This window comes from Microtus pennsylvanicus, chromosome 3 (genome assembly GCF_037038515.1).
Source record: "Microtus pennsylvanicus isolate mMicPen1 chromosome 3, mMicPen1.hap1, whole genome shotgun sequence".
NCBI classification, from domain to species: domain Eukaryota; kingdom Metazoa; phylum Chordata; class Mammalia; order Rodentia; family Cricetidae; genus Microtus; species Microtus pennsylvanicus.
The window spans coordinates 18,268,775-18,294,988 of NC_134581.1; the positions used below are offsets into that span (position 1 = coordinate 18,268,775).

The 26,214-nt window shown below is 36.5% G+C and overlaps 1 protein-coding gene across 6 annotated transcripts in view; it reads left to right on the top strand.

The window, feature by feature from the left end:
* The window catches only part of Atp2c1 (ATPase secretory pathway Ca2+ transporting 1), a 119,046-nt gene that overhangs the window by 82,282 nt on the left and 10,550 nt on the right, over positions 1-26,214 (top strand). For all 6 annotated transcript variants that reach the window (XM_075964793.1, XM_075964799.1, XM_075964795.1 and 3 more), the window contains 11 exons: positions 889-1,013; positions 1,747-1,844; positions 7,597-7,692; positions 7,778-7,867; positions 10,155-10,259; positions 13,236-13,392; positions 15,884-16,054; positions 17,048-17,145; positions 23,160-23,210; positions 24,251-24,417; positions 25,866-25,934. In XM_075964793.1, coding sequence (XP_075820908.1) covers positions 889-1,013; positions 1,747-1,844; positions 7,597-7,692; positions 7,778-7,867; positions 10,155-10,259; positions 13,236-13,392; positions 15,884-16,054; positions 17,048-17,145; positions 23,160-23,210; positions 24,251-24,417; positions 25,866-25,934 — 1,227 coding nt within the window. The remainder of the gene's footprint in view (positions 1-888; positions 1,014-1,746; positions 1,845-7,596; positions 7,693-7,777; positions 7,868-10,154; positions 10,260-13,235; positions 13,393-15,883; positions 16,055-17,047; positions 17,146-23,159; positions 23,211-24,250; positions 24,418-25,865; positions 25,935-26,214) is intronic.

The following is a 26,214-nucleotide window of genomic DNA, read 5'->3' on the forward strand; positions in this document are numbered from 1 at the left end:
ATGTTATGCAGAAATGGGAAAATTACTACTATAATTGATAATTGATGTTTCAAAATCTAAGAACAGAAATATTTCACAGTTACCTAAAATATGATTTTCCTTTCCCACCAAGTTAAGAGACCTCATTATTTTTAGAAGTGCTGCTTGCTGATAAAACAACTGCAAAAGTATCTGGTTTGGTTTGGTGGATCATGTCTGCTACCCAGCTGAGGCAGGAGGATCATGAATTTGCGGCTAGTCCAGGGTAATGAGACACTGTCTTACAAAAAGTAAAAAACAACCCCCAAACCCAAGCAAACACACAAAACACCAAGACCATCAAAGAAGAACCAGGATTGTAAGTTAGAATCTGTTAGGAATGTGTTTTAGAATGTTTTTGCTTCTTTAATTGCAGTTGAACAGTCCACTGTACCCAGAGGCATATAGACTGTCAAAAAAGCAAGGAATAGTTTTGGATTAAGATTTAAAAATTCTAATGAAGTTATTCATAACCTATTTTTCTATATGCCATTTGTAAAATGACTAAAGAGCAAAAGATTGAGAAGCCTTGTTAGATGTGGATTATAAATCATGATGTGCTTTTAAAAAATATTTTTGGTACATTAAGGCATAGTGGAAGCACAAGAGCAAAGGATTTCTTTTCACCATTGCTCAAATGAGAGGTAGAGGGTGTGCATGTGTTTAACCCTTCAGGATGCTCAGTCTGCCAAGTAGTTTTGTAAATACTGCTTCCTTTCAGCCTTTGTAATCAACATCTAAACAAAGGATGAAAATGTAAATTATGATTACAGAAGTAGAACGGAATGTTAATGTTAGGAAGTAGGACTAGGAATATTGTTGTGATGTTAGTCAACTTCAGTTTTAATACTGTTTATTCATTGTGTATAGTTTGGCTGTAGCAGCAATTCCTGAAGGTTTGCCAATTGTGGTCACAGTGACACTAGCCCTCGGTGTTATGAGAATGGTGAAGAAAAGGGCTATCGTGAAGAAACTGCCTATTGTTGAAACGCTAGGTAAGTGCTGTGAGGTGTCAGTGCACATGGCAGAAACCTTACAGTTTCTCTGTTAGGAACATTATAATGATATTGGGGCCAAGCAGTGATGGACAGTTTTAACAACCAAAATAGGCAATTAAAAATTCATTTCTCAAGAGGAATCTTTATGCATTATGGAATGTGTTAATGCTTAGATCATATTTTTGATATCCATATTGCAAATAAAGTCCTAGAGCAAAATTAATAGAAGATTTTTTTTTTGATAGTTGATTGTTATAGAACTCAGTTTCCTGCTTAGGTTGACTTTGTTTATAGTAAGAACAATAAATATATCTTGGTTATATTGATTGGACAACTTTATTCTCAAAATATTACAAAATTTCTTTTAAGAGCAGTTTAGCTATCCAAACTCTTTTAAGTTCTTTTTTTTTTTTTTGTTTATAATACCTTGAAAAACTCTGACTAAAGATATTATGTGGGTTTACATGTCAGAATCTTCTAAACTACCTACAAAATACATTGTGAAAGTCATTGACCAAACCAATATGAAATAGGTTTCTAGGAACTAAATTTTGTTTCTAACTTTAGAAAGTTTACCTTAGGATGAAGCAAACACAATGTAAGAAATTATAATTCCCGTTGACTTGGGAATTCAGAGTACTAGAACACTGTTTCCAGGTGTTTTATTTATTTTCTAAGTTAATATATTTTTCTCTGATTCTCGTGGTGATGCCCAGTGATTTATTTTTAGGCTGCTGCAATGTGATTTGTTCAGATAAAACTGGAACATTGACGAAGAATGAAATGACTGTTACTCACATATTTACTTCAGATGGTCTGCATGCTGAGGTACTGAGGTTTTTCTTTATAAAAAAGTCTACTCTTTTAAAGAAACGTAGTGTTTAAAATGCTTACCAATTCTTTTCTTTACATGTGATTTTATCGCTTGTTTCATGTTGCGTGTACGGTTTAGAAACTTGAATCTCTCTGCATCCTTTAAATCGTCCTCCATCCAACTTATCACCAAGTCCTGCCAGTTTCGACCTTCTAAATTTCCTTTTTTTAGCCAGCTTTTCTAGACTATGTTTCATGTTTTTCATCTGGCTTTCTGATGGATCCTTTTGACTTCCTGTATTTATTTTATTTTTGTTTCTCATACTCTGTGTACTTTGAGAGCCTTTTGTAGAATTGCAGATCCCCCACCCCAATTGTCTCCGTTGTGCAGAGGATTCTGAACTGTGGCTCTTAAGGCTCCTCATGGCCTTTTCCTTCCTTTTCCAGCCATAGCTAATCCCCCTTGTCTATGGTACATGAAACATACTAGCTTCATATTTCTGTTTGACAAAATTTCCCCCATGACCTTTGTTGCTGGTGCACTATGTAATATACCTGAATGTCTCTTTTTCTTTGGTATTGATTCTTCCCACTCTTAAGGTAACCCTTGCTGAGAACTGAGAACTGAGAACTGGCTGTGTGCTGCAAATGTATTCCAGTCTTTATCCCAACTGAAAATTCCTTCCCTCCTTCCTACTAGACGATGAGTTAAGAGCAGAAGCTGTGTTGTATAGCACAATTAATAAAAACTCAGAGAGAAATTGGAGTTCAATCTGAAGGTCTGAAAAGCAAAATAGTCAGCCACTGACTCTTAGCTTGACCTTAGTCCAAAATGGTGATCCTTTCTCCAGGAATTGTAGAATGAGACTGTGTCTGAGAACTGTCTCCTCCCCTTTTATAATTCTCCCTAGTTCTGGGATTAAAGGTGTGCACCACTGGGATTGAAAGGCATGCACTTCCCAGTTTCTATGGCAACTAGTGTGGCTACTGGGATTAAAGATGCATGTCATTGCTGCCTGGCCTATAAGGCTGGCCATTGTGACTATTTTACTTTTTTGATCCTCAGGCAAGTTTTATTTATTAAAATACAAGTGAAATGCCACTAGTTTCCGTTTTTGTCTAAAATAAGAAAGAAGGCTATAACTAATATAAAAAACTATATACAATAAGTATAGTAACTATACAGTATATACAGGCAATAAATACATCAACAATATCTAGTCCATTTGCATTTGACAAATTCAGAAAAAATACTCCATATCTATTCTATCTTGGTGTGTCCAAATTCTTGTACCTAATTTACTTTCTACTATAACTTACTGTGTCATGTAAACAAGGAAATCTATAATTATCTGTCTTCAACTCCATCAAAGATCCCAGAAGGATATAATATTATCTAAGTAAACAAGAAGAGCATTGTAAGCAGCTTCCAAAACTCTGGAATTGAGAGAAACATCTTACTGCCCAAATTTGTTTTGTAACATTGGGGCATCCATCTTTAGCCTACAGGCTTATAGTTTCTGGCAGACTTTTCCATGAAGCAGGAAATTTGAAAGACTCCTTCTTACTGTTTCGCCTATATTGGCAGTTTGTCAGTCACTTTCTTCTACATCCTGAGGAATATCTGGCAGATTCTATCTTGAAGCAAGAGCCCTGAAGGGCTGTCTCACCTTCTTTAGGCACGTTCAGCAGTCATTTTTCTGAGGGTCCTGTATGTCCAGTTTATACAGCATATCATTAAAAAGTCCAGGTAAGAAAAGTTTCTTGCTCAAATGGCTACCCTTGTCACATTGAAGTCTAATTCCATGAGTTTCTTCAATGCCCATCAACCTCACTGAAGTAATTGGTACTGTGAGGAGCAGACATGTCTCATTCTTGAGAAGACTTAAGTTCTTAAAATATTTTAAATCCCATATTCTGTAGGTCTTTGAAAGGTTTAAAGGCTATCTTACTGAAATATATCTCTGTATATCTAGAAAACCTAATTAACATGATTAAAATTTTGATTATTTTAGGTGACTATTAATCTGTATTTCTTAATTATACATTGCATTTTTAAATGACTGTATAAACATAATACCTTAAACAAGAGCAGAAATATACATACAACAATATGACCTTAAATTTGTATCAATAAACCAAAATCCATACCAATGCAAAGTCTTGACCTATATCATATCCTCCCTTATTTTTTTTAAAGAAATTGACTGTGACCATCGACTATTTATAATCAACCCCTTGAAATGAAAACAAATATTTATGAACAATATTTAGGAATTTGGGCATAGTTCTCTAGAACTACTTCCTTCTGATTGGGGGCACTGTTAATTAGGTCCTTCATGTATCTTGTGTGTTTGGTTCGTCTCAACCAGCAGTCCTGAAGCTGTCCTAAATGTGGGCTACCATTGCTTCTGGGTGTCTTGTTTTATCAAACTGTATTAGCTGGTAAGGAATCCACAGCTTTCTGTACTCTGTGGAAACAAAAGCAGAACTTCTTTCCGAAGTAACACATCCTTAGACTGAAATTTTGAAGTCAAGATACCTTTAAAATGCATGTTTTGAGGTAGCTTAGCAGCCCCTACAATGAAATGTCTCTCTGTAATTAGCTCATTCACAGTCAAAAAAAAAAATCAATGAAAACACAATAATATACATACTGCACTCTTTTTTGTACTTTTTATCTTTACATATCTTTTTATTTTTTTACTCTATTTCTTCCATTTTTATTTTTTAATTTTTGTTTTTTTGAGACAGGATTTCTCTGTTTATCTTGGCTATTGTGGATCTCACACTGTAAGCCAGGCTGTGCTTTGAACTAATGGAGATCTGCCTGTTTCTGCCTCCCAAGTGATGGGATTAAAGGTGTGAGCCACCACACCCAACTATTCTCTCTCTCTCTCTCTCTCTCTCTCTCTCTCTCTCTCTCTCTCTCTCTCTCTCTCTCTCTCATTCTCTCTCTCGGACTTTATCCTTTTTCTTTTCTCTCTCAAGCCTACATATATTTTAAAACCACTGTACACAGTTTATGGGTTTTCTTTTATCTGAATCTGCCTTTATTGGATATCTTGTCTTGGCAAAGTTTTGTAGTCACTTTCTTTTGTGTCCTGCTTATCCAGTTTGGACAGAATACTGTCAGCAAATTGAGGCAAGGACAGTTTCTTTGCCCACATGGCTAGCTTTTGCCATAAAGAAAATAAACACCATACAGTTTCTTTGATGTCCATCATCTTTTTTTTTCTTGCTGTAGATTGTTGCTGCCAGAAGCAGATGTCTCACTGTAATGAAAATCCTTAATTATTAAATATATTAAATACCATATTCTGTACATCTTTGAAGTATTTGGAGACCATCTCAAAATATGTCCATGTGCTAACTTGAAAACATACCTAACATGACTGTAATTACAATTACAGATGACTATTATATTGTTATATATTATACATGACTATTAATCTGTACTTTTAAGTATACATTATACCTTTAAATGAGTTTCATTGACATAATTCTTTAAAAAAAGAATAGAAATATACATACAATATAAGAAAATTAACTTTAAAGTTGTATCAGTAAACCAAAATCCATACCAATGTAAAATATTTAAGATTAATAGTTTTTTGATTAAAGTAGATTCAGTAATCTACCCCTTTCTCCCATCATTTGTATATCATATTCCCCTTTCTTCTTTTTGAAAGACATTCACTGTGACCAGTAATAATTTGTAACTGCCCCCTTAAATAAAAACAAACATTTATAGCCAATATTTTGAGAATGTGTGCTTAGTTTTCTAGGCTACTTTCTGCTGATTGGTGGGTGCTGGTGATCTTTGAGGGGCCCTGAGAAAATCAGGATAATTGTTAAGCCTTGGCTAGAATATTCTGTGAGGTTGGTTCATCTCAGCCAGTAGCCTTGAAGCTGTTTTAGACGTAGAACTCAGAGGAAATTGCATCAGAGGTGCACTGACACGTTGGATCATCTAGGCCATCTGTTCCCATCAGAGATTTTTTAGGGTGTCTTCTTAATCAAATCGGACTTTTTTTTCACCACAAATGAATCCAGAGCTTCTCATTTCCTGTGGAAACAAAAGCATAATCTCTTCTCCAAAGTATCATATCTTTTGACTTAATATTTTCAATTATATAGGCTGGTTTAATCTAGCAACATTGGTAATCCAGTGTGGCTTAGCAGCTATTGTTCCTTCCTCAACAGTGAGAAAAATTAAAATACAACAGAATAACAAACAATATCCAGACTCTGTGTATTTTTCATTTTTGCATGTCATATTTGTGTGTGTATGTTTGTGTGTGTGTGTGTGTAATATATACATCACTACTCTGTTCCCTTAAGGACTTTACTATTTTAAAACCTTTTCTTTTAAATCTATGACTGTTTCTACCCTTTTTCCTCTGTCTCCCAAGCCTGCATACATTTATAAGTACTCTGTTCAGAGACATTTTTGTTTGAATCTGCCCTTACTGTGAATCTCTAACCCTTTTTGTTTTTATGAGCAAAAACTCAAAATCTGCCATGCAGTGCACAGCTGTGCTCTCAAGCCTGCATGCAGTGGCTAGGAGGAGCCTTTATTTTATTGCAACCTATGAGAGACTGCAGGAATCCTCCATGTTTCAGATCAAGCCTGCTGTGGCCAAGGGACACAGTTCTGTACTGCGACCGCCAATGAGAGACATGAATTATGAAGTTACTCTTAGCTCTGTTTTTGTGTGTTTAGAACTCTTTTTTAAACTTTGTTATGTCTTATGTGGAAATTCTGGCCCTGTTGAAGCACCATATGTAAATGGAGCTGGAGCTTTTCTTTTGTCCAGACTGCCCAGTCCCAAATAATCACATAGAAGCTTACATTAATTACAGAATGTTTGGTCTATTGCTCAGGCTTATTACTAATTAGCTCTTAGAACTTAAATTAACCTATTTCTGTTAATCCATTTTTTGCCACGTGGTTTTGTGGCTTTACCTGTTCTCTAGCAGGTAAAAAAATGGGTCACATTTCTCTTGATTCTGCTTTTCTTTTTCCCTACATCTTCGTTTGGGGTTCCAGCCTAGTCAACCAATGAGAGCAACACATAGTCACAGCAAAAGAAGGATTATCCTGCAGCACCTGTGCTTGTGTATGGATGACAGGGTAGTAGTTTCTCTTCAGAGTCTATCATTTTATATTAGACATTAATAATTTTAATTATTTCTTTAAACTTTATTATTTTTATTATGATAGTTGTTTTACCTAGACTCTAGCCACTTGGGATACTTGGCTTGTTTAAATTTTAATATGGCCATGTACTGTGCTTTCAGAGCAGTCTGTCAGTTCCAGGATGAGTCCTTCACTGCCCCTAAGACTGTTAGACTATTTGCCTGGAAACCAGGTTTTAGCTATTACCTGATCCTGGGTCTGTGTGAGAGGCTAGATGTGGTAATAGTGGGTTTGAGGTTTTTTGTTTTTTTGTTTTGTTTTGTTTTTTTGCAAGCTGTAGTGTACTGTTATATAAATTTAATTTAAGCTCAGTTATGTAGAGATGTTGTCCATGGTTTTCTTGTCTTTTTATAATGTATTATTGAGCAGGCAAAAATATCTTTTTTGGTTAATTAGTACCCTAAATAGAATTTCTGTTCTTCTAATATTAAATTGTGTTTTAGATTTATTATAAGCATTTGTATTACCAACAGCATGACTAGAAAATGGCATGAATATAGCTCAGGCTGTTGTTTGGCTGCCATTAAGCCTTCCTACTATACTGTGTGTGTTATTAACCCTTAGGTTACTGGAGTTGGCTATAATCAGTTTGGTGAAGTCATTGTTGATGGCGATGTTGTTCATGGATTCTATAACCCAGCTGTTAGCAGAATTGTTGAGGTAAAAATATATTCAAGAAGTTAACTTAGTTCATAATGACTTCAGCCAGAGTGATGGATTTAAAGTCCATATGCATTTCTTTTAGGCGGGCTGTGTGTGCAATGATGCTGTAATTAGGAACAACACTCTGATGGGAAAGCCAACTGAAGGAGCCTTAATTGCTCTTGCAATGAAGGTATGTGTTTAGTGTCCTTGGCATGTGGGATATTATCCTGTTAGCAGAATGTGAGGCCTTTCAGATTCATCATACTGTGTTTTTAAATGTCCAGTAAGACTCATTTTTCCATTATTTCTAACTGGCATTGGGGATCAGTTCAATATAGAGACTAGAACAGTTTCAGTATAACTTATTCCTCACTGCAAGGTACAAACTAATGGCCAGTGTTGGATGTGTTTTTAGTAGTGAGGTATTAAAACTGTGTGTAGTTGCTGTTAAATACTTGTACGTGAGTGAATAAGCGATGTTATTCTGAAATACTTTTGTACCTTTACATTAGTAAAAGGTAGAAGTCAATTTTTTCCCTTCCAAGGTTTGCTTCCTTTTCCATTTCTCATAATGTATGTTGTTGAAATCTGTGTTTGGGAGGAGGTATTGCTCCTGTATTCCATTCAGATTGAGCTTGCATCCTATATTTACATTTCTTTCAGCAAGAAACCTGGTATTTACATGACTAGAGCAGCCTTTCCCACTTTTAAGAACAGTTTGAGAAAACACCGAAATTTGAATGAAACAGTATCTTTCTATGTGAGATTACTGGGAATGAGAACCATTATACTGTTGCAAGTTATTCTAGGTTTTCATTCAGAAGATCATCACTAGATTTACTTAGTCATTCATTTGTTCGTTTTAATATATATAATAGAGATCAAATCCAGGGCCTTCTATATGCCGGGTAAGCACTGCAACTCTGCCCACTAGTTTTAAAATATGTATGTTTTCTCTTTTGAAACCTATATTTCTCTATCATTTGGCCTTACAACTAAAAGTAATGTATAGCTTTTGGAAGATTAATAAAATATGACGGAAGCGTCGGCTGTTTCCCATGTTTCTGTTTAACAAGCTACGAGCTTCTTTTTAGAGGCATTAATACTGACATTCCAGGAACAAAGAACAGGCAGGGCAAGATAGTTAAACCTAAAGTACTGAACAGCCATATCTATCTATGTCTGTCTGTCTCCATACATACCTATCTACCTACCTAGCTACCTCTACCTGTCTTGAACAGTGAAAGTTCAGAGCTGGAGGCTTGACTTTAAAGGACAGAAAGGGTTTAGTGAGGATAGCTAGAAGGAGCTAAAATGAAAGCATGAGGGAGGGAAGAAATCGGCATGGAGGGAATAGGTCACGGCCAGTCAGCTAAGATGGAAGGAATTGTTAAATAGGCTCTATTTTGGTGGTTATGTGAATACTAAGAGAACTCTGATCATATTTCTAAAGAAAACAGAAGTTAATAACATGGACTTTTGACTAGTTCTAAAATACAGTTAGATATTTGGAATAAGAGGCAAAGGTTTCAAAAGGGATTAGTGAGAACAAATGCATGACATTAGTTACAGTGGTATTGTTGTGTAACAAAACTTCATAGAGATATAACACACAATTTGTACATGCATGCGCGTGCGTACATGCACACACAGTACATGTATTCACCCCAGATAGGGAACCCACAACAGACCAAACTGTAGATACTACCAAAGTCCAACTTAGTGAACCAATGAGTTTTATTGGGGTTGCCCACGGGAATATGGGTGAGGAGTTACTTATAAGAACAGAAATGACTCAAAGACTGGTACATCATCGGAGCCCACCCGAGCACAGGTGATAGTTCACAACAGCTAGGAACTTGCAGGCAGCTGAACAGTCTGGGTCCTTTCCAAGTCACTCGGATCTGAACCTCTTCCTATTTCAGGCACAGAGTCTGGTTGTTTGAGAGTAGTTCTCAGCAATCTTCATTATTTAGTCTAGTGAATCTGGTCAGTTTCAGGACTCAAAGCAATTTTGATTTGTTTACCTTCCTGCTTAAGGACTCAATGTTTCAATCTGGAGGAAAGTATTACAAAACGGTGACCTAAAGGGTTAGAATGAAGATGATAGCAACAGGCAAGAAAGATCCCCATTGCTAATAAGTGAAGTTAAATAAGAAACTTTTCTTGATTGGCAACGTTCATCTTCAGTATTAGGCACTTTTGTTTGTATCTTGTTTTCTTTCATATTTTGATCTGGTAGAGAGATTAATATATGAAGGCTTGGTATACATATAGCCTAGTATTCTATCTATACATGCAGGATTTCATGTTGTAATTGTATGCTCTCTTTAGAAAATGCAGTCCCATATAAATAAAACTGGAAGAGTAACCAGTTATCTTAGCTCACCATGTCATAGGTTCTTTACATTGCGTGTTAAAGGGAAAAACAATACATGTTGATTAGAATTAATTTTATTTTTATTTTGTTCTTATAGATGGGTCTTGATGGACTGCAACAGGATTATATCAGAAAAACTGAATACCCTTTTAGTTCTGAGCAGAAATGGATGGCTGTTAAGTGTGTACACCGAACACAGCAGGTATCTCTTTAAAAATATTTATACACAACTCTAGCATTTAGGAGGCTGAGACAGGATTGCTACAAGTTTGAGGTCAGTTACACAGTGTGTTCCAGACAAGCCTGGGATATAGGGTGAGGCTTTCAAAATAATAAAATAATAAAAGCACATCTGTTTCAGCTTAGGTGACATTTTTTGGGGAAGGGGTCTACATTAATTTTAGTGAATTACGGCATCAATAAATCCTCTGGCCTAAGAGCAGTGGTTCTCAATCTCTGAGTCACAGTCTTTGCGGGGGTTGAGCAACCCTTTTATAGGGGTTGCTTAAGACCATCAGAAAAACACAGATACTTATGTTGCGATTCATAATAGTAGAAAAATTACAGTTATGAATCAGCAGCAAAAATACTTTTATGATTGGCATCAGCACAGCATGAGGAATTGTACTAAAGGGTCACAACATTAGGAAACTTGAGAACCACTGCCTTAAAGCATAGTAATCAGCAGTGTTCTTAAGTCTTTATTTTATTCTTTACTGTGACAGTCTTCTTTATAAAATTTCTGTATTGAAATATTTAGTGTTGTTTGTAAGCCACCTGCTTAAGTGTTTTTTAGCCCGGTCTTAGGTATGGAGGACTTTGACATCCAGGTCTCTTGATCTGATTTTCTTCTCATTGATAGTTCACTGTAGGTCTCTGCTGTTTTTGTGTTGGTGGACTGCTCTTCACTAAAGGAATGTCTTATCCTTATAATAGATAACACTGCTAATTGTGTGATTCTTGTCATTTTCCAACCTAAAGACTTGCTGCAAGATGAAAGCAACCAATGGATTTAACATACAAAACCTAAACACACAAATGAGACTCAGTAGATGTAGAGGGGACATCAGCCTGCCATAGATTGGACAAACTTACTAATTTAAAAACAATTAGAATGGCTCAACTAGTTTGTTTTTAGAAGTGTCTTTTGAATATGACAGTAAGAATATATTTTCTCAATCTCTGGAATAAAAAGATAAAAATCCATAAGTACTTTTAAAGGCAAGTACTAAGATAAATACTGGGAGGGAAGGTTGAGGTCTAAAAGAGGAACCAGTAGAAACCTTTCTTCCACAAATGCCTTTTCTGCCTCTTTAGACCTTCAGTATTCCTTTATCCTTGTGGAATATAGAAGATATGAGGAATACAGGAGGTGGTGTGCTAGCAAGCTTAACACTGAAAGCTGAGCAAGGGAAGTCATTATGAAGGACAAATTCCTAGGCTCCAGTTGCACTCTCTGAGTATGTGCAGCCAGGCCCTGCCCCACACTTGTTCCCTCAGAATAGTGGAGAGTTCTGGAAAAGCTCCCTGTTCTTTTCAATAACAAGGACAAAAGCTTCCCTCTTGGGCTTCCCCTGCCCCCTGCGGCAAGGTCTGCCAGCTGATCGGTGTTAACGGTGCCCAGGCAGCTACTAGTTTTTTAGTGTGAGTGTAAATTGATAGGTGAATTTTCTTTCTGGTAACCAGAGAAATATTTAGTATAAAGATGCAGATTGAACAGCAGGCTAAGGTTCAGAGAAGCAAAGGTAGTGCACATGCTGAAGGAGATTCCTAAAGATCATGAAAAATGACAGAAAAATGCTTAAGTAGAAGCTCTATTTAAGTAAGGACTCTGAGAAAGTAGAGTAGACACAGAGGAGTAGCTATAGAGAAGATAAGAAGATGAGGAGATTAAGTTTTGGGGTTGAGACCACATGTAATAATGGAAATAGCATAGAAGACATGAAATACGATTGTGCCAGGCTTGCTGCTCACGCTTTGAATCCCGGCACTCAGGAGGCAGAGCGAGATGGATCTGTAAGTTTGAGGCCAGCCTGGTCTGTGCATATCAAGTTCTGGGACAGCCAAAGGCTACATAGAGAAACCTGTCATGAAAAAATAAATAGCCAAACAAAACAAAAACAGAAGAAGAAAGAAATGAAATTTTACCAGATAATGCTTGAAATATTTTCAAAACAGAAAGATTTTGGGTTTTATAGTGAAATATCCTCCCCTGTTGCACTAAACTATGTTAAATGGAGGATAGAGTAAGGAGATAAATACAAGGTCTATAATCAAGAAGGGATGCTCCCTTATGTTGAAGAGTGATGAGATACTTGGAGAAAGCATTTGTAAAGCTTCCAGAGATGTTTTCAATAGGAGGCAATGCCATGTGAAGAGGAGAGGTGAGAGGTGTTAGGGCTAATCTGGCTCCTTGGTGCTTTGTGCTACAACACTGGGCACTGGGATTAAAGGTGTGTGCTACCACTGCCTGGCAGACATGTGTAAAATTGTTAACAGAGCAGTCGCAATGTAAGTGTATTAAATATTCAGAGGTAAAAAACAAAGAAGACAGCTGAAAGAATTGTAAATTAGTTTGCCTTGTTGGGAGAAGTGCCTAAAATGAAACAGGCAGGTAGAGACTACAGGTTTCAGTAGAAGGTCCTAGGGATTCTTTTGTATTTGTTTTTCCCATTTGGGGATTAAATTTAGGGCCTTGTATATACTAGTCTAAATTTTACTTCTCTTATGATAAACGGAAGAAATCTGTCATTATGAGCATTACAGAAGCATCATAGATAGATAGCCATAGATAGAGATATGTAAACAGTCATTTGTAAAGAATCTGAAACATTACCCCCAGACTGATACTAGATCTCCTTCATTTTCCTGCTGCATGGTGAAGAACAATCTCCCAAATCTCACTGTACGCAAATTGCGGTGTAGTAAAACATTGCTTATAGTGTAAGGTGCAAGGTATGGCACCACAGAAATATTTATTTGTTTGTTTGTTTATTTATTTATTTTTTAGAGTGTGCTCCCACATGCATTAATGATCTTCAGAGTTTAAATGCCACTCAAAGAATTATGTTCGAATGACTTACTTTGTGAAGGATTATGAGAGATTGAGGTCTCTTTTTGGATTCATGTAGGATATATATACAATGTGAATATAAACTTTGTATGTTGTTCTTTATAGGACAGACCAGAGATTTGTTTTATGAAGGGTGCTTATGAACAGGTGATTAAGTATTGTACTACATATAACAACAAAGGGCAGACTTTGGCACTTACCCAGCAGCAGAGAGATCTGTATCAACAAGAGAAGGCACGGATGGGCTCTGCGGGACTCAGAGGTAAGGCTGTTTCAGCATACTCACTGTTCTGGGGGGAAAAGGGCCTTCTTTTAATTGCAGTTGAATTCCCACTTCACTTCTGAGCAGTCCAGTTCTATTTCAAGTCTCAGAACCATTGAAATTGCTGAGATGTCATGTTCTTATAACTGGGGAACTGGCCCTCAGATGTGGAAAGTCAAGAATATAGCAAAGTATGAACTCTTGAGTTTCTGTAGCTCTGCAGTGTTCTTTGATTAGGATTGAGATTTTACTTTCAAGAAGTTTATCTGCTGTGGATTTCTGTTACTTTTATTTAGAGTGTGTGTGTGTGAGGGGCAGGAGGTGGCACAATAGATAACACATAAAAATCTGTTTTATACTTACTGTGTGAGTTCAGGAATGAAACTCAGGTTGGTAGGGTCTATAGCAAGTGCCTTTATCTGTTGGGCCATTTCACTGAAGAATTGTTGATGTTTTTGTGTATGGTTTGTGCTGCACTTCACAATGTAGACTTGAATTATTAGAGGAAAACATTTGTTTCATAGAGTTTTAGGAAATACTGTGATCTTTGTCTCTTAGGCCTTTTTTCATCTTTCCCCTCTTTTTTGTTACTGTAATGGAAGAATAAAATACTAAATATTAATGTGTATACATTAAAATATTAATTGATACATGTGGTTATACAGTATCTTAACAAGGTAGTTTCTTAGAAATGCTTGTGGTCATAAACTTTGAAATTCTAACATATTTTAGTTGGAATTTTTTATTGGTGATTACGACCTGACAAGAAACCACTTAAGTGAGGAAGACTTTATTTTGATGCATAGATGCAGGTTACTGCCCATCATGGTGGGGATCCATGGTGGTAGTAATGGCTTAAGGTAGCAAGGTTGCTACTTCATATCATAAGGCAGTGGGGGGGGGGAGGCAGGATAATGAGCTATAAAACTAAGTTCTGTCCTGAAGAGACCCACTTTCTCCATATTCTGAAGGTTCCACAACCTTACAAAACATTACCATCTGGGGACCAAATGTTCTAACTCTGAGGGTATGGGAAATATATTCAAACCATGATAGCTGTTTTGTATCAGAGGGCTTCTGTATAAACACTGTTTGTCTACTGTTGATCTAAAGAATAGTTTCAGTAGTCTTTAGTGCTAAAGAGTGCTCAAATGTAGAGTAACAATCCCTGGGCTAGTGTCACCCTCCTAGTGTGCAGAAATAATCTCCTTTCTCAGGATTTGAGAGCATGTAAGCTGATAATCTTCATGTCCTTGTATTGACTTCTGCCTCTATCCTAACATCAGAGGTTGCCAGGAATCGCTTCCCCTTCAAAGTGAAAAAACCTTTGTGGGTTTTGTCTACCACTCAAACAGAAGTGGTTTGCCTTCAGCTTTGATTTTTTAGTCCTCCATAGTTTTTGCTTGAGTAGGAATAAGTTCTCCTTTGTCCCTTTTGGGACTTCACAGGCTCCCTCTGAGACACTTAGGTTTAGTGTACCTTTGTGGATGCTTGTTATTAAGTGTTTGGTCTAATAATCTCCCTGATGGAGGAGTAACCTTTGATTTATAAGGATAGTTACCAAAAGACCCAGAATTCTGAGAGTAAACTGAGTGCTATTTGGGAAATGAGCCTGACTTTGTTATATCTTGTTGCCCAATGATGACAGAAAGCTAAACATAAGGATATGATAGTTATGAGCTCTTAGAGACCTAAATTATGAGCAAGAAATGTTTGTTAATGTTTGGAGGCAGTGAAAACTGACTTTATTGGTATTAATGGTGTTAATACCACTTTATAGATGAAATTTTATTTCTAGTGTTCAGCGTGTATGAAATTGTGTATATACAGGCGGTATATAATTAATAAAGCTTTCTCAGATGAAGATATGTTAAAAGCTTCCTTCAAAGGAGTCTGTGTGTTTAAAATTTGGCTTGATAACCTCTCTTTGCCCCTAAATAATGAATGTATTTTCTATAGAGGTTGTAGTTTCTTTGGAGAATAGCTCCATATGGTTGTTAGGAAAGAATGTTATAATTCTTTTTCATTTGTCTTATATGCTTAGTAGTTCTTTGGTTTTATCCCTTTTAAAATCTATGGTTTATCCCTTTTAATTTCTTTTTTTTAATATATATATATATATAATATATATATATATATATATATTATACAATATTCTGTCTGTATGCCTGAAGGCCAGAAGAGGGCGCCAGACCTCTTTACAGATGGTTGTGAGCCACCATGTGGTTGCTGGGAATTGAACTCAGGACCTTTGGAAGAGCAGGCAATGCTCTTAACCACTGAGCCATCTCTCCAGCTCCCCCTTTTAATTTCTAAATAGCTTAAAAGCAATCCTATATCCAGAACTATTGAACCATAATGTGATAAATTTGAATTGTAAATAATAGGCTTTAACTTCAGATGACATTATAGCCGTATGTGATTATTATCAGCTAAGTTTAATGCTTTCACAGCCAATGCTTTCTGGTTTTGTATTTTATTATTTCCTAAGTTCTCGCCCTGGCTTCTGGTCCGGAACTGGGACAACTGACCTTCCTTGGCCTGGTAGGAATCATCGATCCTCCTAGAACTGGTGTGAAAGAAGCGGTCACAACACTTATTGCCTCAGGGGTCTCCATCAAAATGATCACTGGAGATTCACAGGAGACTGCAATTGCAATCGGTATAACTGAGCTGCTGCATTTTGGTTTTCATAAAATACTGCAGTGTATAGTTTTATGAACGTTAGCTAGGAAATATGTTTATATAATATTATAATTATATAATAACTTAGTTGTTTTTGCTCAGATTTAAGAAAGATTACAGGTACACAGGATTTGAATTTAAAAAGAATATTAAAAACACATGACTAGCTCATGAAATCATTTGTGTATTTATTCACGGAAAAGTAGCTGACTTTTAACTTTATAATCCACTTGCTGACAGGTATAAAACACTAGTTTAGGGATGTGAACTGAAAGTTGAGTTGAGGTTTTTCTTTTTAATTTCAGTAAAACTTTCAAAGCAGACTGGAGCATAAATACTAAGAGGATAGGTTTGTGTACTTCTTTTTTCTCATCAGAGATGTACTTGTATGGTTTGAACGTTAGGTGCAATGGAAGGTGGAAGAAGCGGAAGTGCAGAGTCTTGGCCTTGGTGCCCGTAAAGCATACATTCAGCATTTGCCAAGTCTGTCCATTCTGACTTGATTAATTTGTGATAGGTCTGGACTAAAGTGTCAAAGGATCACGAGAGTCATGATACTGGGAGGGTCGTTTTTCAGCATGTATTTTCATTTCCGTGCAGCTGCATGATTGCGTGCAACTAAATCTGCCACCGGTTTTCCTGGCTTCAGTTACTTTGCTTTTAGTACATTCTGATTGTCATTGAAATTGAGCTGCTGAGCAGAAACTGATTAGTATAGTTTTAATTTTTAGGTTTTGCTCACGTAGAGACAATTCTTTATTCTTAAATTTAAGTAAAAATAAAATACACGGCAGTAATTTCAGACTCACTATAAATTTCAGATAGTTTTGTCTTACCAGTTGTTTGTCTTATGATTCCTTGATACACTTTTTATCTTTAATAAGTAAATAAAATTGTCTAATAAGCATAATTTTACTAACTTTTCAAGCAAAGAAATTTAATTATACTTTTTTGTTACCTTTTACTTTAGCTAGTCGTCTGGGATTGTATTCTAAAACTTCCCAGTCAGTGTCTGGAGAAGAAGTAGATACCATGGAAGTCCAGCAGCTTTCACAGATAGTACCAAAGGTGAGCCTGCACAAGGAAATACTGACGCCCTTATTCAACCTCAGATATTGCTACTGTCTCGGGGAAACTGCTCACTTACAAATGAGACATGCCTACCAAATTTGCTGGTCCAGATTGTGAAATGAAATTTCCTTGAAATAAACCATATTATTATTTATGATGAGGTCATTATGAAAATGTTATAAAAGCATTAACTCTGATAAAAACTGAATTTCCTCTGAAGAGAGTACTATGGTAATCTAGGACTTATATGTGTGAGGTAGAAGATGGAGAGATACCGCTACTTATACTTTAGTTCTGTTTTTATTTTACTATTTTAAAAATGAGGTATTGTTGGCAGACAGTAAACACACCTCTTCTGGTTTATAGTTCTGAGTTTGGACTGATTCGTGGTATCTCACAAAGTCTTTCCCAATTAGGATATAGAGCAGTTTCCTCCCACCTCTCAATGCTTTCATGACCTCTTATAGTCATCTGCTCCCCTTGGCCTAGAGCTTGGCAGCAGAGATTCACTTTCTGTTCCTATAGTGTCATCTTTTATTGAATTCTACAAGAATAAGACCATGTAGTATGAAGCTTTTGAATGCCTTGGAGATGTCACTTGGCTGTGTTGCTGTGTGTCTTAGTGTACGTTACTCCGTTTTCTTTCCCCCACTTAAATTGCTGAGCAGTGTTTGACTGAAGGGGTGGACTGTATCGTTTCAGCTCAATGACAGTTGGATCGGTTCAGTATTTGCTGTCAGTGAATAAAGCTGTGTGTGTCAGTTTCTTTGTGAAAGTTGTGTAAATGCTTGAATGATCATACAGCTTTCTAAGGACTTCACTCAGGTTGGGCGACAGGACAGCATCCATTTGAAGCTTAGTGTAGCATGTGGGTATGCTCCCGTCTTTAGTCCCATCGCCTGTGAGTGCTCATCTCATGGGGTATAGGAAGACTTTTTTGTGGTGTTCCTTTGCATTCTCTCAAAAACTTCTCATGTTAAATATTTTTTTAACATATTATGTCATTTACACCTTCTGAATATTTTTACAAATTATGTTTTTTTCTTATTTAGTTCAGAGTTTTGTTTTTGGTTTTTTTTTTTTAAGTGTATTTATAGCCCTTTTCAGCCTTTTTTTTTTCTAGTGTGGCTACAGAGAGCTATTTAACTTGATAAAGTCTAGCTTATTAATCTTTACTTTCATGGATCATGCATATTCTTTTTTAGGAGACCAATCTAAACTATAGTTACAGAGTATTTTCTCTTAGAAGTTTTATAGTTTGGGTTTTTTTTTCTTTCTTTTTTTTTTTTGCTTTGTCCAGTGATCATTTTGAGTTAAATTTTATGTATATTACAGTGGTCACATTTGATTTTATTATGCATGGTATTTGTTTGTTCCAGCACCTTCTGTTGAAAAGGCCGGTTGTTTGGCATTGAAATGCTTTTTAATCTTTGATTCTAATGCTTTTTGTAGGAATTTATAGGAAATAAAGAATTGTAGTAATAGGGGCGACGGCAGGGCTGCATCCCCAGCACCCCGCCCGCACGGCTAGCTTTACCCAAAATAATTACACGGAAACTGTATTCTTTTAAACACTGCTTTGGCCCATTTCTATCTAGCCTCTTCTAGGCTAATTCTCACATATTAATTTAGCCCATTTCTAATCATCTGTGTAGCGCCCCTAGGTGCGCTTACCGGGAAGATTCTAGCCTAAGTCCATCCTGGGTCGGAGCTTCATAGCGTGCGTCTTCCCTGGAGCAGGTAGCATGGCGTCTCTCCTGCGTCTGCTCCGGAGAGGAGAGCTGTCGAGTCTGACCTCACTTCCTCTTCCTCCCAGCGTTCTGTTCTGTTTACTCCTCCCACCTATCTCCTAACCAATGAGGGAGGACCAAGCAGTTTCTTTTTATTTAACCAATGACCTTCCTCCATCAAAGAATAGTGCTGTTTTGTATAACATAGTAACTTCTATAAGCCAGTTTCCCTTAAATGAAATTAATTTTATTATCCAAGTCTGCTTTGGGGAAGTCTTATAGAATCTGGTTATCACATATACAAGACACATAGGAAGTTGGCCTCATGAGATTTGGGCAGCATTATTTTTCCATGTTGTTAATATTTGAGTGTATGTATTTATATGTCCTTCAGAATAAGTACTTACCTGATATTTATTTGGTTAGCAGTTTTAGCTGTCTGTTGCCATTAATAATAAAACGTGCTACTTAAAAGCTGTCTTTTGAGAATATGGAATTTTCTTAAATTATCTCAGTATCTTCACTTATAGCTTTTTATAGACTTATGGCATTCTGTATTTAGATGCATATATATTGTATATATCTTTATAATACTTTTTCCTGATTAGAAAAAGTCAATAATAGTATATAATTATTGTAAAAGAATTGAACAGTAAGGTCAATTCAAACTATTAGTAATATAATCAAGACACTCAGAAGTTATGTGCCCACATATCATTAGCATAATAAGTTAACCCACTGTGACTTTTCAAATACACATTTAACAGAAACATAGAGCCGGGTGGTGGTGGTGCACGCCTTTAGTCCCAGCACTTGGGAGGCAGAGGCAGGCGGATCACTGTGAGTTCGAGGCCAGCCTGGTCTACGAAAGCTAGCCCTAGGACAGGCTCCAAAGCTACAGAGAAACCCTGTCTCGAAAAACCAAAACAAAACAAAAAAACAGAAACATAGATTGGACTTCATATATTCACAAGCTTAATATTCATTTTATGTAATTTCAGCATTTCTGAAATCACAAATTAATACTAGAAAATATGCCTTTAATATATGTATTTATAAAGTCATTTTCTTAGTGAAGTTTTAGTTTATATATTTTTACTGTGAATAATGTTTTAATGATAATAGTAGCAACCAGGAGTGCATATATTATACATATCTTATTTACTCTACAGTTACCTTCTAAAGGTTGGATCACTTAAAAATTTTCAAGTAATTAGTAGATTTTTGTTAGCTCAAGTTTTGATTTTCAAAAAAACTTAGGAAATAACACTTAGTCCAACTCTACTATTTCTAGGGGTTTTGACAAATGAGTATTTACTTTGTCAACCATTAGTTTTATGTAGAACTGTGCCGTTGCTTTAAGAAATCCTTGGTAGTTTACTTGTTCCTCATACTTTCAAAAGTGTCATGGGGTTGATTATGTCATAAGTCGCCTTTTCAGGCTGGCTTTTTAGACTAGCCTGTATACATTTGGTATTTCACCAGGGTTTCTCTGTGTAACTGTGTTCCAGGCTGTCCTAGAACTAGCTCTGTAGACCAGGCTGGCCTCAAACCCACAGATCTGCCTGCCTCTGCCTCCTGAGTGCTAGGATTAAGGATGTGTACCACCCACCTGGCATCTGATTCTTCCTTAATATATATGATGGTGACGTTTCATTTTGAAGGGCATCTTGGCTACTTCCATTTTGGGCAGTTATAAAGTCTGGCTGATGTTTTAGAGCCAGTGAGAGGAGATACCACTGATACTGGAGCCCATGTCTGCTACTCCGAAATTGTTCACCATCTGTTTCTTTGTAGTTCCGAACATTACTGTACATGCAGCATCTAGATGCACTTTCTTTTGTAGAACAGATCCCTGAATCTAAAGTGATTTAACCAAAGTTCAGTGCACTGAGAGACCTCTTAAAGCTTACTGCTGAACTGTCTTCTGAAGAGATTTCAATTTATATTTTCACAGTCTGTACTTTATGCAATGGTGTTGAGTTCCTAGACTTCCAGTTGTACTTTCTCCATCTTCTAGTAAACTGATTGGGGATGTGGTTGCCAGCAATATCACTGTTTTGTTCAGCCAAAATTAGTTTAATCAAGCTCTACCCATTCGTGAATGTTATTTCCCAATCTTCTAGAGCAGCACAAACATTTTCTTTGTTTGAGATTAAAGGGAGAAAGTGTTACTTATTTGAATAGGAGCTTCTGTGTGCCTATTACCTTATAGTTTATTTATGGATGAACAAATCCTTCCTTGGCCTCTCCCGGGGTATGGGCTAGAGTATACATTACTAAGTGGTTGTAAAATCTAAAGTTAATTAACCATTTTCCCACTAGACCTTTGTGCAGCCTCTTTCTAGAGCTGCCAGCCTTGCGTTTGCCTCGTCTTGTTCCCCTTCTGTTTCTTTGATAAAACATTTTGGAAACGAGCCTAAAAGGTATTTAGAGAAGGAAGAAGCAAATTCCGAATTGTATCATTAGCCTGGACAGATGACATCATCTTTCTTTTCCAAATAGACAGAGTGTTAATGATGGCAGATACACTGGCACTATTCTAAAGAGACTTGAATCAAATAAGCATTGAAGTCAGTTTATTGAATCGGTTAAATGTATTCAACTTAGAAGAGGAATTTGTATAATACCATGGAACTTAATGTGTTTTAAGTGAGTGTTCTCCAAGTACTAATGATTTTTTTAGTGAGCGGTTTTCCTCTCCCTTTGCCCCCACCCTTCATCTTGTGTTCATGAAAACCTCTGACAACGGGCAGGTTTTATTTCATCTGCTTTTGTTTTCAGTTAATTTGCAGAGCCTGTTTTCTTAGTGTGTAGATAAAAGTGTTCTAAATTACTAGCCTGCTAGTTTTCCCACATCTTAACATTATGTAATTGTTTGTCATTTCTGTATTTTATTTTTGTGATTCTGGGGAATATATTCCAACCTTTTAACTTCTATATGTGGAATTATTCACTTACCTAGAACCAATTAGAAAGCAATATGGAAGCTGATTTGTGCCTGCTTTGTGAAGTATTCCTGAAAGTTCTTAGCATTTTCCATTTGTGATTTATTTTAGATTCTGTCCCGTTGTCCATAGATAGAACTGAGTGTCCTTGTTCATCTGTTTTCTGTTTTTGATATTAGTACTTGTTTTTGTTTACTCTGTTAACAAATCCTCACACTCATGCTTTCATTTTTTGTAGTTCACCTACAGTTTATCCAGTACATCAGTAGGAAGTCTCCTAGATTTGAGGACTGTGACAGGTTGTTCTAATCTTTCAATCTCTGTTTTCATCAACCTCTTTTTTAATGTTTTCCTATTTTCTTCCTGACTTCCTTTCCCCATCTCACCCTGTCAGTTTATGCCATTCTAAAGAACTGTGAATGCTGACCACAAGTTCAGTTCCCAGAGCAGTGCTAAGAAGAATGAAATGCCCTTGAAGAGTCCTCCTGAAAATGTGAAGGCCTTTTGTGGATTTTTATTTGGTGTTTTTCCCAACCCCAGTATTTCCCTGTATTCTTTTCTTTTATAATGCAGCTTTCCACTGTCTGTTCTCCTCTCTCCTCATTTCTACTTCCAAACCACAGTGGTTATGTTTTGTTCTTTAGTCACTGCTGCTCCCTTTTGCTAGACTGAGAAACAAATAATAAAATTCAAAAGATTATTTATGATTTGCAACATGGATGCTTACAGTTAGAAGTATGAACTGATGTGACACTCATAACTGGTTTTATGAAGGAGGATGCCATGAAGCTCCCCTTTCTCACTCCCCCACTGGGACTGTGTGAGAGAGGTGTAAGGGCTGGCAATGTTACCAAAACAAGGTGAAAGTTAAGGGTACAAGACTCACTGTTCTGGCTGGCATTTGGCATGGTGATAGGATTACACAGAAGAGTTATGAAGAAATAATTGTGATCATTAAGTAGCTTTGAATTACAGTTGAAGAGAGGCTGATGCATTATTCCAGATCAAGAGGGGGCACCTACATCACACTGTGAAAATAGCCCCTCAGACATTGGGAAGCAGCCATTCTTCTCTGAGACACACCAAAGAGAAAAGCAGTTCCTGTTGTACACTAGTGTTGTGAGGACACACATGCTTAGATTATGTGTTTCTTATGATGAATATACCCTTTTCTTTGGTAAAGATTGAATCCCTGCACAAGGTAGGGATCTTGGCACATAAATGGCACTAACTAATTTCAGCCTTTGTGCCAAACTAAATTGTTAAAAATGTTTCTTAGAAACACTGGCACTTGTTAGCATCAGAGATTTTTAGTGTATCTGTGTTTTAACAGGTCGCAGTATTTTACAGAGCAAGCCCAAGACACAAGATGAAAATTATTAAGGTGGGTGTCTGACAACTAAATTATTTTGAATTCTCTTTACAAAAGGTTGCTACTTTGTCTTTTGTTCATGAGTATGGCAAAGTTTTAGGGTATTATGAGACAAAACAGGTATAATTCTTTAAGAGTTATACCTTAAAATAGATGGTTGGCATATAAAGACAGAAGAAAGCTATAAAGCATTTTCCAGTACAGCCTCTTTAAACAAGAGTGTAGAAGTATAATATGGCAGGGATGCATAGCTGAATCATCCCAGCGTGAATAGTGATAGACACTGTGTCAGTGTAAGAAAGATGTTTTATAAGAGTGAGCAGTATCAAGAAGGCTTATTATTTCCATCAGTTCACTAACCAAGCTATGTTGTCAATAGATAGTATGCTCCACAAATTAGTGAGCAGTGTGTTGAACACCAATACCACTTGCATGTCACCAGGCATTAGCAATGTTTTAGCACCACCTGCTGTATGTATGATGCATTATTTCCTGGAATATTTTTATGTTCTATTTAATTGTATATATCAACTGGAATTTTATCCAACAGATAAGCAGATTTAATTGTTACATATAGTAGCCAGACATTGTATAGTTGAGAACTTCTGAGTTTTGAGGTTGTTGATATCTTAGGATGGGTTATTTGTAGGTAGGAGTGATAGGGCTCTCCTGAGTATTCTAGAATGTTTAGTATCATCCCTAGCTCCTACCCAGTAGATGCCAGTGCCATCCTACAACTTAAGATAATCAAAATGCCATCAAACGTTGTTAGATGTTCTCTGGATAATGAAAATACCCCTAGTTACGAACCATTATATAGTTGACTGTCACATTTCAGATATACATTTCTCTTGCTTGGGAATGCTATTAACAGTATTTTCTAAGATTTATTTTATAAAGACTTTGATGTATTTAAGTTGACCAAAAAAGTGGTTATATATTTTTTCCAATCTTAATTATGTGAAAAGTGATTGATAATATTTCCTTATCCTATTATATAATTTCAAAAAATCAGAACAGTTGTCTCTGCTCTTCTTTTCTGGCCCTCTTAGTCTCTCCAGAAGAATGGGTCAGTTGTAGCCATGACAGGAGATGGAGTAAATGATGCCGTTGCTCTGAAGGCTGCAGACATTGGAGTTGCCATGGGCCAGACTGGCACAGATGTTTGCAAAGAGGCTGCAGACATGATCTTGGTGGATGATGACTTTCAAACAATAATGTGAGACATTGGTTTTCCTTGCCTACATGCATCTTACCTTCAGATAATTCAGCTTGAAAAGAATTAGCAAGATTGGGCAAACTAAAACATGATTTTGTTTTGGAGAATCTTGTTTTATGTAGTTCAAGAGAAAATTATTTGTGTCAGTGGAACACACATAATAAATGAGAAGACTGTTCATTTAAGGAATATTTACTGAGTGACAGCCACATGTCATGTTTTTCTGGGCATAGAATGATGGCACAACCCTTCTTGCAGAGTCTTTATTTTAGTTAGGTTGAGTTTATGGGAGACATATATGCAGCATTAAAAGTTAAGTTCACATTCATGAATATTTTTATATATTAGTGAGTGTTCTTGTTGTCCTTCATTTTCATGAGACAGCACCTTATCCCCGAATGCCTTTGGTAGTCCGTGTTTTCAGTTGATTGAGACTCCAGATTAATGCCAGTGGGGGAGATCGTGTGAATCTCACTGTCCATAACTCCCCACAGTGATGAATTCTAATGAGTCCCGCCAGGCTTTATCATCCAAATATGGCCTAAAGGGGTTCACTTTGGAGCACAGGACTCTGCATATGCCAACTTTTTGCAAGAAGAGTGATGTTTTGTCCCCCATTTATCTGAAAATCTTGGAGGGTGCAGTTGTTTTAAGAATTCACCTTTCCCTGTACTCAACCAAGTGAATCCGAGAATTCCTAAGTAAATTTTTGTAAACCATATCTTTAAATTCTTCATAGTTAGATAGAAACAATAAATAAATTTCATAATTCTTATATAACTCAATGCCATTTAATTTTTGACATGTTTTAATTTAACCTACTAAGAAAAGTGAGCTAAGAAGGATATAGAATGTCATTGTTTTATTACCAGAAATATATAGAAATCTCTCTTGTGTGGAGAGAGATAATACATGTTTTTTTTAAAGATTTATTTTTAATTACATGTATGATTGTACATAATGGTGCAGGTGTCTCTGGAGACCAGAGGTGGTATTCCTCCACAAACTGGAGTTAGGGATGGCTGTGAGCCACTTGACATGGTCCTGGAAGTAGAACCCAGGTCCTCTGCAGGAGCAGCATGCCCCTCTCAATGCTCAGCCATCGCCATCTTTCTAGCCAACCTTTTTTTTTTTTTAAAGAGTAAGAGTTTGTGCCAGGCAGTGGTGGTAATATACACCTCTAATTCAGCATTGGGGAGGCACAGACAAGTATATCTCTGTAAGTTCTAGGCCAGCCTGATATACAGAGTGAGTTCCAAGACAGCCTGGGCTACACAGAGAAACTCTTATCTTGAAAAACAAAACAAGCCCATCTTTCCTACTCTTACCTAATAATAAATTTTTTAAAACATGCTAATTATTATTTATTTGGAAACTTAGTTTTAAAATGTTTTCATATGGGTATATTTTTTGTGATAGTTTCTTATTTCATTATTTTTAAATTTCAGGTCTGCAATTGAAGAGGGTAAAGGCATTTATAATAACATTAAGAATTTTGTTAGATTTCAACTGAGCACGTAAGTTTGCAAGAACTTTTGCCAATGGGTCTTCTAGAGAAATTATTTGAGAAGTAATGTCTAGAAACTTCCTACTTATATTCTTTTTTCTAAGTATTTATTATTTATTATATATACAATATTCTGTCTGTGTGTATGCCTTCAGGCCAGAAGAGGGCACCAGACCCCATTACAGATGGTTGTGAGCCACCATGTGGTTGCTGGGAATTGAACTCAGGACCTTTGGAAGAGCAGGCAATGCTCTTAATTGCTGAGCCATCTCTCCAGCCCCCCCTACTTA